Source organism: Desmodus rotundus, chromosome 12 (assembly GCF_022682495.2).
Source record: "Desmodus rotundus isolate HL8 chromosome 12, HLdesRot8A.1, whole genome shotgun sequence".
Lineage (NCBI taxonomy): Eukaryota > Metazoa > Chordata > Mammalia > Chiroptera > Phyllostomidae > Desmodus > Desmodus rotundus.
The window spans coordinates 37757541-37772048 of record NC_071398.1 but is presented as its reverse complement, the minus strand read 5'-3'; the positions used below and the strand labels follow the sequence as shown (position 1 = coordinate 37772048).

Below are 14508 nucleotides of genomic sequence, written 5' to 3'. Positions count from 1 at the left end.
GGTTCCAGAGCTCCGACCTATCAAATTGGAGTTTATTTTAAGGCAGCCCGGGTCGATAAAATGACTGGCAGAAAGCGCTCGCCTATAACGAGTGTCCCAAACAAACGAGGGAGGGCACTCCTGTCGAACAGAGTAGGCTTTATCCAATAGAGGCTCAAGTCATGCAGAGCCTTCCTCCCCCCGCGGCGGGACCAGTGGCTCCCCCTATCGGGTGGGGACGGCGGGTGACGGGCGGTTGTCCCTCCCCCAATGAGAGGCGGGGGGAGGCGGGTTCTGCACCGCCATGTCGCGGAGGCTGCTGCCCCGGGCGGAGAAGCGGCGTCGGCGGCTGGAGCAGAGGCAGCAGCCGGAGGAGCAGCGGAGGCGGTCTGGAGCGATGGTGAAGATGGCGGCGGCGGGCGGCGGAGGCGGCGGTGGCCGCTACTATGGCGGCGGCAGTGAGGGCGGCCGAGCCCCGAAGCGGCTCAAGACTGACAACGCCGGCGACCAGCACGGAGGCGGTGGCGGCGGTGGTGGAGGAGCCGGGGCGGCGGGCGGCGGCGGCGGGGTGAGGCCAGGGCTCTAGGTCCCGGTGTGGCCTGGAAGTGAGGGAAAATTTCCCACCCTGAGGATATTTCTTGGGGGGGGGGGGGTCTCTGCGCACGCGCCCCTGCACTCGCGCCGTTGAGGAGGTGGGGGAGGGGCAGGCGTTGGGCAAACGGCGGGGTTTGCCCGAGGACAGGCGCTTGCGTGTGGGAGCTATTCAGAGCAGAGAGCTCGCGCTGCGGGTAGTGCAGTGCGCAGGCGCCGCGGGCTGGTTGGGGGTGAGGGCGGGCTTGCGGCCGGGACGATTTTTCTCTGGTTTTCCTTGGCCCCATGCGCAGGCGCACTTTTCCCGCCTCGGCCTCGTGGGCGGTTGGGGGAGCACCCCGTGAGCGGGAACGGGTGGGCGGTGTCCTTTCCCGCGCTTGAGAGAAATTCTATTGGAACGCTTTTTAAATTTTTATAGTGCAAAGGTTTATCTCGAAACGGAAATAAATGTATTTCATGATAATGCAGATTATGTCCTCTTTTGTGGGCATTGAAAACCGGAAGAAAGGCTTGTGAAAGGTCTTCTAGGCGTTTGGGAGTTGAGCCAACCTTTGGAGCCATCTCGGCTTTGCTTATGATTTCCGGGGCTTAACTGGTGCAGGGGGTTTGATGAACCAAAATGTTCCCTGTGAGTGGGCATTTTGGAAGGCGTTCAGTCTCGTTAGTGGCTTCTGCAAAGACCACCAGTTGTTCCTTCTGGCTTGGAGCCTATTCCCTCCAAGTTGAGAAAGTCCTCTCCTGGTCAGCCATTTGCAGGGTTTTCCAGGGATTAGCTGCGATGTGTATTACGATTTACCAACATTTTACAGGTACCTTAATTGAATTTTCAACACTTTTTTATGAGATAGGGAATAGTATTAGGATTTCTGTCTTCAGATGAGGTAAATTCATTTAGTTAGTGAGGGGCAGGGCTGGGATTAGAACCCAGAGATTTGGAACTCCAAAGCGCTGAACCTGGTACCTATCTGGCATGTGTGTGCCTCCTGTTGTTTATGTGGTTTATTTCTGAAATAAAGCACTATTATGTGCTTTGGTTTGGTGGTTTTCAGACTGCAGTCTAGGCCCAGAGCTCACAAGAAGTGGAGAAATTTAACATTCGTCCTGATTATTAAAGGCTTTGGAGTGGAAGGGTACTTCCCTTGGGAAAGGAGCTGTCTTGTTTTAGTGGCATGGGTTGAATTTTCTTTCTGAAAGACCTTCCTCTCTTATGTAGTTTGGCCTAGGTAGTATTTTCCAACATAGATTTTGGTGGGAAAGTGTCTAAAAACTAGAATAGCCAAGACTGGCTTGACTGCCACAGCTTCTGGGACATATGCTCTTTCACCCTCCCTGGATCTGGGGATGAGTGATGGGAAAGAGTAATGCTTGGCTGGGTGATGGTTGATAGTTGTTGCTTGTTATAATGGCTACAGGGCAAAGAAGTTGGGGTGGATGCAGACAGATTGCTTGATTTAGGCTGCAAGAGAGAATTGTGTGGGCCCTACTTGCCAGTGGTATCCACATCCAAGCCACTCCTTTCCCACATTTCTTTGACCAGTGGGAAGAGGCAGGTTCTGGGAGGAACGTAAGATAAGCAATTTGCCTATTCCTCCATTCTTCTTAGAAGCTACAGCAAGAGGCATTAGACAGGTGTCCACCTGCTGGCTCAGCTTAAGTTGCTGTCCCTTGTGTGACTTGTGTGTCTTTCCTGGGTGACACTCAACTGTCTTACCTAACTGGGTTCTCAATAACACAGAGGTCAGTGGGCCACCATCTTGTACAGTAAGAAATAAAATCTTGTTTTTGCTTGCTTTCTCAGGAGAACTACGATGACCCACACAAGACCCCTGCCTCCCCAGTTGTCCACATCAGGGGCCTGATTGATGGCGTGGTGGAAGCTGACCTTGTGGAGGCCTTGCAGGAGTTTGGACCCATCAGGTATTCTACTCAGAGGCCACAGGTTGAGTATGTAGAGAAGTCAACTTTTTGGTGTCCCGTGCGTCACCGGTTTCTGGTTGACAGTGGCTTGGCCAGTTTGGTCCAGGGTCCTTTGATTGAGTTCTGAGGCTCATCCGCTCTTGGGGTTGGCCATTGTCAGGTTCCAGCATGTTCTGTGGCCTTTTGCTTTCTTTCTCTACTTTCTATCTTTTAAGCAGCATTCTTGTATTCAACAAGTATTTACTGAGAATATGGTACATGCTATGTACTAGGAAAAGAACAGTGAGTGAAACAGTCCTGGCCCAGGCTGCTGTGGGTCAGTGGATTGAGCACTGGCCTGTGAACCAAAGGGTTGCTGGTTCCATTCCCAGTCAGGACACATGCCTGGGTTGCAGGCCAGTTCCCCAGTAGGGGGTACGTGAGAAGCAACCATACACTGATTCTTCTCTCCCTCTCTTTCTTCCTCCCTTCCCCTCTCTGAAAATAAATAAATAAAATCTTTAAAAAAAAAAAAAAAACTTTACGGGACTCCTCCCAGACAGTTGCCCATACAGAGTGATCAGCACTGTGATGGGGAAGCTCAGGAGTCTATGGGAGGCATTTGACTGAGTCATGTGGAGAGGGGTCAGGAAGGAAGCCTTTGCAGAGGAGGTAATGTCAAAACTATACCTCTTTTTGCCTGTCCTGCCATTTATGACAAGGGGAGTTCCAAGGCCAGGGAGGAGTCAGTTCATAGGAAATTGAAGGCCATTCTCCCACTGTTCTTGTTGCCATTTTTCTGTTCTTGTCTCCATCCTCCTGAGAGGGTTAAAACCTGTGTTCTCTCTGCCAGCTATGTGGTGGTGATGCCTAAAAAGAGACAAGCATTGGTGGAGTTTGAAGATGTGTTGGGGGCTTGCAACGCTGTGAACTATGCAGCCGACAACCAAATCTACATTGCTGGTCACCCAGCTTTTGTTAATTATTCTACCAGCCAGAAGATCTCCCGCCCCGGAGACTCGGATGACTCCCGGAGCGTCAACAGTGTGCTGCTCTTTACCATCCTGAACCCTATCTATTCCATTACCACGGTGCGTGCCAGCAGACATTCCTTTAGGCTCCTCTGTGAGAGCTCCTTTCTTCCCTTTCTCTCTGTCTCCTCCACCAAGCCAGACTGACCTGCCAGTGCTCCTTCATTTTGCCTATCTTTGCCTTTACAGGATGTTCTTTACACTATCTGTAACCCTTGTGGCCCTGTCCAGAGAATTGTCATTTTCCGGAAGAATGGAGTCCAGGCCATGGTGGAATATCCTTTGCTAGGAAACAGGTGTTCCTTGGGATGGATGCTCAGAACTTGGCAGGGTGCCATCCTTTTAATCAGCATGCATCTACTGAATGCCTGCCATGTGTCAGCTGCCTTCATAAAGCCCACAGTCTGATAGGAGGGGCCATCACTAAACATAAAGTAATCAATATGTATAGTGTAAAAGTGCAGAATGTAAAGTGTGCTGTGAGATACAAGGGGATCTGGGAAGGTCTCTGATGAGGTGGTACTTAATTTCCATGAGGAGGTAGGAGCTGGTATTCAAGGTGGAGGAACCAGTTTCTGCAAAGATCCTCAGGTGGGCAGGAGCTTAGTGTTGGAGAAAGCAAATGACCTGATGACTGAAGAATAGCAGGCATGGGGAGCGGGTAAGCCATGGACATTCGAAGAGTTAATAGGGCATCCTCAACAGTAGTGAAGCTTGGGTCAGGGTGCAGTGGGAAGCCTCTGATGGACTTCAGAGTAGGATCATAATCTAGTTGACATTTTGCAGAGGTTGTCAGGCTTAGTAAAAGCACAAGAAAGAGGTGGCTTGGCCTGCTGGAGTGGTGGCAGAGGAGGTTGCTGCCACCTCTTGGCTGGTGGGATGGGAGTGTAGATCATAAAGGAGCTCTGGCCAGTGGTTGTTCACCCAGGGTAGCACTCCAGCCCATCTCCATCTGAGTGGCTATGGCGGTGAACAGACCTCAAAACACACATGTAACACAGTCTTTGGGTGCTATCTTGTCTTCATCCATTTCTGGGACAGCTTGAAGTCCTCTCCAAAGAACTGCTGTGATGGGGCTTTCCTTAACTTTACTTACATTTGACTCTGTGCAAAGTGCCCAGCGGGCCAAGGCCTCACTCAATGGGGCTGATATCTACTCCGGCTGTTGCACTCTGAAGATTGAATATGCGAAGGTAGGTGTGGGACCTGACTGCCCCTTGGCAGCTGCCAGCTGAGCTGGGGCCTGGCTGATCTTAAACTTTTTCTTGTCCCTATAGCCTACACGTTTGAATGTATTCAAGAATGATCAGGATACTTGGGACTACACAAACCCCAACCTCAGTGGACAAGGTAATCCTGATGGCCACTTTGTTCTAAACACACCCGCCTTGTCTTCACTTGACTAGCGCACTTCAGACTAGCGCACTTCATAGACCTGGGCTCAAGGTTATGTAATGCCATTGGGCTCCCTGTGGACATGGGAGGGCCTTGGATCAGTTCTTAAGAGAAGACATATTAGTGGGAGAGGGTGAGTGAGAGCCCTTTGGGTTCTAGCTGCTGTTTGGGGCCCTTTGGTGCAGCTGAGGGTACAGAATCAAGGTAGGGGTGTGGTAGGGGTGTGGATTGGGTGGGGAGTAGGGCCTCACTGAGCACTGGGCATGACAATGGCTTATAAACCAGTAGCAGCTCCCAGATGAATCCTGCTGGTTCTCTTCTGTAATCCTACTCGGGTATGCTCCATTATCACTGGGCCAGGAATGGTCCTCTTGCTCTCCACTATTGAGAGGGTTTGCTTGGGGTTGGGGGTCGGGGGGCAGCTTGGGGAGGTGGTGAAGGCTACCAGGCCCTTGCATCAGAGTCTCAGCAAGTTGACCTTGTTAGGTGAAACCCTGGATTGGAACAGGGTGGATATGCCTTACTTCACTTGTAGAGGGGACTCAACTTCTCTGCAGGGGGCCCAAACGGACAACCCTCCTCCTAGAATCTGTCAAGAATGGTTTGCCTTGGATGGGAGGGAGAGGTGGAGGATTGCCTTTGCAAAGCAGCAGTACCGCCTCAGCAAGACCGTCCAGCTCTGTGTCTGTCTTGGTCTGATACATTGGACTAGGCCATGGGCTGAGGGAGGAGGCTGGTTGCTGACATCTCACAGGCCCCGGGAGGCCAAAGGACCCCATTTCTAGCCAGTCCTGTCTTGTTCGTTCTTGAAGCTGGGCAGCAGTGGGTGGGGTGGGCTAGACGCTCCCCCAGGACCCTCACAATGGGTGCTATGGTCCGGCTTCTCCCTCCAGAGGTCAGAGGCAAATTGGTGACCAAGTGAATGTACCAGAGCGGGCAATGGCATTACATGACTGCTAACAGAAACATGGCAACCAACCATTTCTTCTCCAAGGAACATAAATAGAAGATGTGCAGACCAGCAGGGGCTAGTGGCAGGGGCTGGCTGTGCATTGGTTTTGATGCCTCTCAGTTTTGGCTGCCCCAAGGCTGGGGGTCAAAAACGAGAGCTGATGAGGTAACCTGGAGTGAGGGCGATGCTTCGCCACCCCCCTCGGGAACCATACTTCAGCGGCTCTGCCTCTGCACATTGCTCACCAACACACAGGGTAGAAACCACTAGCTCTTCCTGGAGAGAACAGAACATGCAGCCTCCACCACGTCCCCAGAAACAGCTGCAGACTTGAGCTCATTACATCAAGAACACCACACCGCGCTCCAAGGAACAGCTACAAGCACAGAGACAGAGGCAGACAGAGACAAAGAAAGAGACGCAACATGGCAGCAGACACTGCTTTTTTATTAAACATTAAAAACAAGGTCAAAATCCAAGCAAACTCGAACCCGAGAATGTACACAGAAGTAGGAAACACAGAGAACAGAGCTCTCAGCCAGCCAGCGGCGCTGTTTTCGGAAACCGTTTCACAGACTGAAGTAGATTCCATGGGCCTCCAAGACAATAGGATCCTCTCCATTCCTCGCCACGTGGGTTTTGTTTTGTTTTTTAAGTCCTTTGGTTTGGGGAGGGCTTTTTTTTGTTTGCTTTGATATTTTTATTTTTTCTGCAGTCAACAGCTGCCAACATAATCTGCACCAACTGGAGATAAGAAACCAAAAAAAAATTAAACCACAACCAAAAAATCAAAAACCAAAACAGACCTAAAACCAGACAAACAGCTCAGAGGTACACAGTTACCTGCTGGTGGGTAATCGGGCGCGCTCCCAAGGCCAAAGCTCGGGCATAGTGGGGCCACTGGCACACTTCATAACATGGAGCGCTACACAGCCAGAAGCACCGCACTGCAGCACACAATGTGAGGAGGTGACAACATGGAGGGACACTACCCACTTCATACACCTTTATTTTCCACTTTCTGATATCTTCTGAGGACAGAACATCTGTGAGCCATTTTTGATTTAATCAAAACATTGACTGTTAAAACAATTCTTAAAAAAAAGATTGTAGCGGATGTGTACTGTAACTTGTATTTATGACTGTAAAACCATGTGATGCAGGGTCGCAGTGTATGTTTGATGGGACGCCATCTTTCAGAACTGTGCTAACTCACTGTTGAAGCGTCCAATGGTAAGAAAATACAGATTTGTTTTTTGTGACAAATGGACATTGTACTCTGTACTTCTGCTGTAAGTAGCCCTTTTCCATCTTTGTAATGACTGATTGTTGAAAACGAAACACAGGTTGGGTGGCAGGAAAGGGCAGTGGTCTCGAGCTCTGGGTTTTGGAGTCAGCCAGACCTGGGTTCAAATCCCAGCTCAGCCACTAACTTGTTTTGTGACCTTGGGCTAAAATGTCTCTGAACTGCTCAGTAAAAAGTTAACTGCTCAGTTTCCTGATCTGTAAAATGGGGTGAAAATAGAACCTACCTCATAGGGTTGTTGTGAGGAATTTTAGAATCTGTGATGTCTGTAAAGCGCTTAGCACAGTGTTTGCCACTCGAGCGCCAAATTAATGGTAGCAGTTACGAACTGCAGTTGGGGTCGGGGTGGATCTGCGCCATTGTCGGGGTCTGAGAATGTTGATGCCTTGTACATGATTGCTCACATGAACTGATTTCTGACTTTGCCCTGCTTGTCCTTTTCTCTAGTCCCTGTTTGACGTGTTTAGGTGGGAGGGTGATTGGGACTGGGATTGAGAAAGAAGGGACCTAGAAAGTAGGGTCTAGAGCTCCTAGAACCTGGGGGCTTTGGGAGCCAGTTGATATCTTTCTGCTCTTCCTGGTTTATTTTCCTGTTCTTAATCTCCTCTCTCTTCACTGGGAGTTATTTTAGAAAACTGTCCTTGGCTCTTATAATCTATTACCTTCCATAGTAGCTTCAAGTTCCCCAGAGGGCCCAAGAGCTGCGCTTCCCACCAAGGCCAGGGAAGATGACAGAGTGCCCAAAACCTTGCCTTATCCTTCATAGAGAAAGGGAAGCAGCCCAATTAGTGTTGGCAGAGGAGGTAAAGTGGTTTCCAGCTTTGGGCTTTATGCCACCTTGGGCCAGGCCACAGGAGGGAGGCCCCAGCAACCCTCATGAGATAGAGAGGGTTTTTAACCAGGCTTGCAGGAGCTAAGGGTCTTGGAGATTAGCCTCTTAGTGAGGAGGGAAAGAACCACCTCTCATACTAAGTTAGGCTCTAACTGCTTTCTCTGTCCTTAGGTGACCCTGGCAGCAACCCTAACAAACGCCAGAGGCAGCCCCCTCTCCTGGGAGATCACCCCGCAGAATATGGTGAGGGCAGGGGGTTCCCCTCCGTGGACTCCCGTGGCTCATGTGCCCCTGCCCGCCGCCCGCCACGCAAATTCTCACCCGCCCTCCCTCTCTTTCCTTCCCACCCCCCAGGAGGGCCCCATGGTGGGTACCACAGCCATTACCATGATGAGGGCTACGGGCCCCCCCCACCTCACTACGAAGGGAGAAGGATGGGCCCACCCGTGGGGGGTCACCGCCGGGGCCCAAGTCGCTACGGCCCCCAATATGGGCACCCCCCACCCCCTCCCCCACCACCCGAGTATGGCCCCCACGCCGACAGCCCTGTGCTCATGGTCTATGGCTTGGATCAATCTAAGATGAACTGTGACAGAGTCTTCAATGTGTTCTGCTTGTACGGCAATGTGGAGAAGGTGAGTTTCTGGTAGGTCCCAGGGAAACCTTGAACTTCATGGCTTGCCAATCAGCAAAGAAGGGGAAATGGCCAACAAGGAGATCCAGAAAGAGTAACTCGCTTAATCGAATGACCTCCTGCAGGCAGGGTTGGTTTAGTCCTCACCATATATGGGTTCATTTAATTTTGAATTTTCAGTGACAAAACCAGGACTAGCCCGTAGATACTAGTACCTGATATTACATGAATGTTAAGATTTGTGAAATTCATACGTTATAAAAGTCATTGTGTATGGGTTTTCCCCAGGTGATCTGGCAACACTGGGCCTTCTGCCTTGCCTTGTAGGATAGGTGACTCTACTCAAATCACGTGGTTTCTTTTGTTGAGCCCATCTGAAGCTTTTTGAGTTTGCAGCCTCTCTTGGCTCATTAATAGTGGCAGCTAAGCTCTGGCTAGCTGGCTTGGTTGGAACATCATGCCTTATACTGAAAGGTTGCAGGTTCAGTCAGGGTGCATGTGGGAAGTGGTCAGTCAGTGTTTCTCACAGTGTTGATGTCTGTCTCTTCCTCTCCCTCCCCCTCTTCCTTTCTAAAGTCAGTGAACATATTCTCTGATGAGAATTTTTTTTAAATAGCAGCTAATACATGTTAAGTGTTCTTCCTATACTTAGGTACTCTAAAAATGCCTTACATGTTGTAATTTGGCTTAATTTTCACAAGAGTCCTTAAAGAGATGAGTGGGGGAAATGAAGGCACAGAATGTGATAAACTTGCCCATGTTCATGGACCTTTTAGTGGAAGCAGGACTCAGAGCTAGATGGCCTGGCTTCTAGAACAGACTCTACTGTTTTTTCAGTGTTTTTACTGTAACCCAAATAAAATACTTTTACATCACGACCCAGTAGCTAGACCAATGTGTCTTACTAACACAACATGAAAATAGCTTTTTTCCTCTTTAGAAAGCGGGGAAGGCGGGGAGAGAAACATCAATGTGTGGTTGTCTCTCGCATGCCCCCTACTGGGAATCAGGCTGGCAGCCCTTTGGTTCACAGACCAGCACTCAATCCACAATCCACTGAGTCACACTGCCCAGGGACTGCTTGCATTTTTCTTTTTCTTGTTTGGCTAAGTGACCCACTTATGGGTTATGTTCCTCTGAGGTCTACCTTGGGCTGTGCACTTGCTATGGGCCAAGTGGGCTTCTCTGTTTCTTTTGTTTCTCTTCCATTCACAAGTAAGATATGCAAGCAGGAGTTAATTGTTCTAACTTGGAAGGGGCAGGAGTTGGGTCCCTGTAAGCTGTGCAGTGGTGCTAACCATGGTTGTTCTCCCCAAGGTGAAATTCATGAAAAGCAAGCCAGGGGCTGCCATGGTGGAGATGGCTGATGGATATGCTGTGGATCGGGCCATTACCCACCTCAACAATAACTTCATGTTTGGGCAAAAGCTGAAAGTCTGGTAGGTGCCCAAATTCCTTGGGGTAGGATGTGTCAGCGAGGGACTGGGGAGAAAAGGGAAGGAAAATGGGGGCCACTCTGGACAGGACCCAGCTGTGGAACACAGTGAGGCAGAGATGATGAAGGTAGGAGTGGGGTGTGGTGGGTGTATTCCCAGGTGCTCTGAAGCAGTGGGAGGAAGTGTGGGCCTCACTTCAGCTGTGGTGCAGTGCCCCCCCAGCCCTACAGCACTTTCTCTCAGACAGGAATGTGAGACTTCAGTGGAGGATTTGGCGGCCATTAGGCCTGACAAAGGTTTCCCTTCCCCCCAGTGTCTCTAAGCAACCAGCCATCATGCCTGGTCAATCATATGGGCTAGAAGACGGGTCTTCCAGTTACAAAGACTTCAGTGAATCAAGGAACAATCGGTTCTCCACTCCAGAGCAGGCAGCCAAGAACCGCATCCAGCATCCTAGCAATGTGTTGCACTTCTTCAATGCTCCTCTGGAGGTGACAGAGGAGAACTTCTTTGAGGTGGGTCACCACAGCCATCTGAGTGGGCCTTTCATTTTATTTTGGCCTTGCAACAAATACCTATTGATCTCTGCTGGGCCCTGTGTTGGGTGCTGGGGACAGCACCACACTTCTTCTATCAGCAGTGGAGTTTGCCAGTCTCTTAACATTTTTTGCAAACTAAGATGTCTATACTTTTCCTGGGGAAGATTCTCCCTATCTAGGTGTTAGAGTGATGATCAGAGTCCAGTCTCAGGACACCCCCTTTGTCAGACAGGCCCCTGAGTGCCTAGATAGCATCTGAAGGGAGGGGCCTGCTAAGGGTGAGGTCAGAAGAAGATAGGACAGGAAGTATGACTGGCAGAGTTGAACTTTGGTCCTGGTATTTAGTTCATCAAACATTTACCTAGTGTCAACACTCAAGTAGCAGCTCAAGATGGAAAATTTGAGGGGGGCCGTGGAGACATTTTAATGTGTGGTAAAAGCTTAAAGACTTTGTCCAGGAAAATTCAAGCACTCAGTCATGCAGGTCACAGTCTGCTTGAATTCTGCCACGTGGCACTCTTGTGTTTCTGCATCTGTTTTTTGTCCTGCAGATTTGCGATGAGCTGGGAGTGAAGCGACCATCTTCTGTGAAAGTATTCTCAGGCAAAAGTGGGTAAATTGCCCTGCTTCCCCTTCATTTCTTGGTTATAGATGAGTGGTTCCCTAGTTTCTGCTTGGGTCAGCCTGAAACCTTTGCTTTCCGGTTAGGTGAACGCAGCTCCTCTGGGCTGCTGGAGTGGGAGTCCAAGAGTGATGCCCTGGAGACTTTGGGCTTCCTGAACCATTACCAGATGAAAAACCCAAGTGAGTATCTATGTATCCTACAGTCATCCCCCTTGTGGCCTAATGGGTTGGCTGCCTTCGAGCCAGAGGTGTCCTTCCTGCTATCAAGATAAAGCCCCAGAGATTTCCACACTGTCATTGACGCAGACAAATGAGACCTGATTACCAGGAGAGCAGCCTGATAGTCCCTGTTGGGCCAGCTGGCTGCTTGCTGCCACCCACTCTGCCTACTGGGGGTTGCTTGGACTTGTCCTCTGGGGAGCCGGCATTCTCTGCATCAGAAGCTGCCAGTAACGTTCTACCACGTCAGTTGCAGAAGTTGGCTCAGCTAGTACCCAGGGCAGGGGCCATATTAGCCCTGGGCCAGCTATAGAGCTAGGAGTGGGATTCTCCATGGGAATGGAGGAAGGGAAGGAGGAAGGTCTTGTGTATTTGGCTTGTTTTTAAGTTTTAAGTTGGGCAGTGAACCAGGGGAACTGTGTGGGGGAGCCTCCAGAGATGGGCTCAGCCAGACCTCTTTCTTCTCCTTTGCAGACGGACCATACCCTTACACCTTGAAATTGTGTTTCTCCACCGCTCAACATGCCTCGTAATTAGTTGCCGTGGAAGAGTCCCATCTGAGCAGGAAAACATTTCTTTCCTTTATGCTGGTTGTTTTTTTGTTTTTTTGCAAAAGTTCCTGTATTCCTTTTTTTTTTTTTTTTTTTTTTTTTTTTTAATGCTAGGTTAGTAGAGGCTTAACCATAATGGAAACGCTGGAAGGATGGAAGGGGAGGGGAAGGGAATTGATATCTCCCAAGATTAACCTTCACTTTTTAAAAATTATTGTACAAGTGATTATTTTTTTTCCTGTTCATATTTGTGCTGTCCATGTACTCTTGGCACATTTCAATAAAATAGTTTGGAACATTAACAGCACTTTGTGGGATTCCAGGGTGTGTCTGCTTCCCCCACCCACTTGCTCTTCTGAAGGGCAGGCAGGCCAGGACACAGCTGCAGGCCCAGCCCTGAGAGGAGCAGGGTGAGCCAGGGCTGTGGACCAGCCAAGATTTTAGCAATGAAGGAGTCTTGAGGAAAACTCCGGAGACTTGGTGATGCACTATTCATGGATCCTGCCTGAGCAAGCTCAATCTAGTTGGGAGAGTCACTTAAAAAGTACATGGTTTTGGGGGGAGGAAAAACTTGAAGGGAAATTAATCCTGTCTACCTACTACCCCACCTACCTTTATTATAAGGTTGGAACATAAAACTTCTGAAAGTCAAAAGTGAGAGTCTTTTCTCCAGTCCCTTTATCAATTTTTGGTGAGGTTTTTCCCTTGTCACATTGGGCAATGGACCCTGCAGTTGAACTTCAGAATAAGAGATGTGTGTAAAACCGGGGGAACGGGGTGGGAGGAGCATGGTCTGGAGTTATATCTGGAAAGTTTTGTCTCGTGACCACATACTGAGCAACTTATCTTTGCGCCTGCAAGTTATCTTGTGTGGGTGTGTCAGAATTTACCTGTTCCCAAAGGGTATTTCCAACTTTTTGCTACTGCAAACGATACTGTGCTGTGTATCTTTGTACAGATATCTTCGCCAACATCCCTGGTATTGTTGTGGACGTACATTCCTAAGAGTGGAATTTCTGGGTCAAAAGATCTATTGTACAATTGCAATGTGATAGATACTCCCCAATTGTGGTAGGTGGGAACTTGTGTAATATGGGGGTGACAGATGACAACCTGGAAGGAGTCTGCTTTAAGGACCTTGGCTTATGGAAGAGGTATCCTGTAGAAAGGAGCAAGTCAAAAGGACGGTACCTCCTGGCTGGTGTGGTTCAGTGGATTGAGCATCAGCCTGCAAACCAAAAGGTCGCTGGTTTGATTTTTCGATTCCTGGTCAGGGCACATGCCTGGCTTGCAGGCCAGGTACTCATTTGGGAGCATGCAAGAGGCAACAAATAGATGTTTCTGTCACACTTCCTCCCCTTTCTACCCTCCCTCCCCTCTCTAAAAATAAAATTTTAAGAGAAAGTACAGTACCTTGTTGGTGCATGTGCTCCTGAAAAAGAACCCCTTGGGGAATATACTGTGAAGTTTTGGAACTCAGATTAACATACACATGGCATCAGATGAATAAATGCTTCAACAAGGGGAATTTTCTTTTTTTTTTTTAATATGTTTATTGATTATGCTATTACAGTTGTCCCATTCCCCCCCCCACTCCACTCCATCCTGCCCACCCCCCTCCCTCCCACATTCCCCCCCCATAGTTCATGTCCATGGGTCATACTTATAAGTTCTTTGGCTTCTACATTTCCTACACTATTCTTACCCTCAACAAGGGGAATTTTCAAATAGAACCTCTAAACAAGGAGAAACTAGTCCACCTTGTAGCCACGAACTTCAAAATTTGATTTATTTTTAAGCCGGTCATGGGGGTAAAAGTAAGTTTCCCCATTTTTTGTCTCCTAGCACCATTATTAGCACTTTTGAGTCTCCTATAGATCCACACACGTATTGTATTGTGTGCCTACTTATGCCGATGATACTAAATGTTCTATATTTTTTCTCTTTCACATCTTGGTATTTGGATAGCAGTTTCAGAGTATTCCATTGCATAGATAACTAAACAGTTCTCTGTTGATGGACAGTCACCGGTTCTGTTTTCCAATAGAGCCTACTGAGGACATTTCAATAAGGCAGGGTATTCCCTGTAATCCTGTTTGCCAAGAGACATCTGTTCACTTCCTGGTGAACATCTTCCTAATGAGCATACTTAAGCAGTTTTATGGCACATATGCTGGCACACATTAACTGGCTTTTTTCATAGAAGACTTTAAAGGAAATTTAAGAACATGGGCTTATGATCCACATAAATCCTCTCTTCAGCACTCCTCATCTCCAGCCCCAGATTCCTGTGTACAAAGAAAGTAGGACCTCATAGTGGTGTGGAAGTTTAAACAGTATCAGTCAGTGCTTAATGTTGGCCCAAGTGTTTCCGTTCCTTTACGTGGGTAAACTTTGTCTAGGTAAGTTTTTCGTTTTAGTTAACAGTGCACTAGTAAGTGATCAGAGCCACAGTTAATTCTGCTGTTATGTCCTTGGACATTTAAGCCGTTTCCAATTTTAACAACATTATACAACAGCGCT

The 14508-nt window shown here is 48.8% G+C and overlaps 1 protein-coding gene across 2 annotated transcripts; it reads left to right on the top strand.

The window, feature by feature from the left end:
- The first annotated feature begins 242 nt into the window (after positions 1 to 242).
- Positions 243 to 12287, top strand: HNRNPL (heterogeneous nuclear ribonucleoprotein L). 2 transcript variants are annotated; one of them, XM_053915247.2, is made up of 13 exons: positions 245 to 547; positions 2369 to 2487; positions 3320 to 3557; positions 3687 to 3774; positions 4596 to 4690; positions 4775 to 4847; positions 8154 to 8225; positions 8337 to 8617; positions 9934 to 10055; positions 10366 to 10567; positions 11143 to 11200; positions 11300 to 11395; positions 11909 to 12287. In XM_053915247.2, the coding sequence occupies exons 1-13, from the start codon at positions 284 to 286 to the stop codon at positions 11965 to 11967; spliced, it is 1767 nt and encodes a 588-aa protein (XP_053771222.1). In that variant the 5' UTR covers positions 245 to 283; the 3' UTR covers positions 11968 to 12287. The 2 variants fall into 2 exon arrangements, with proteins under 2 accessions (XP_053771221.1, XP_053771222.1); XM_053915246.2 differs by having other exon boundaries at positions 243 to 547; positions 8154 to 8617.
- The last annotated feature ends 2221 nt before the right edge of the window (positions 12288 to 14508 follow it).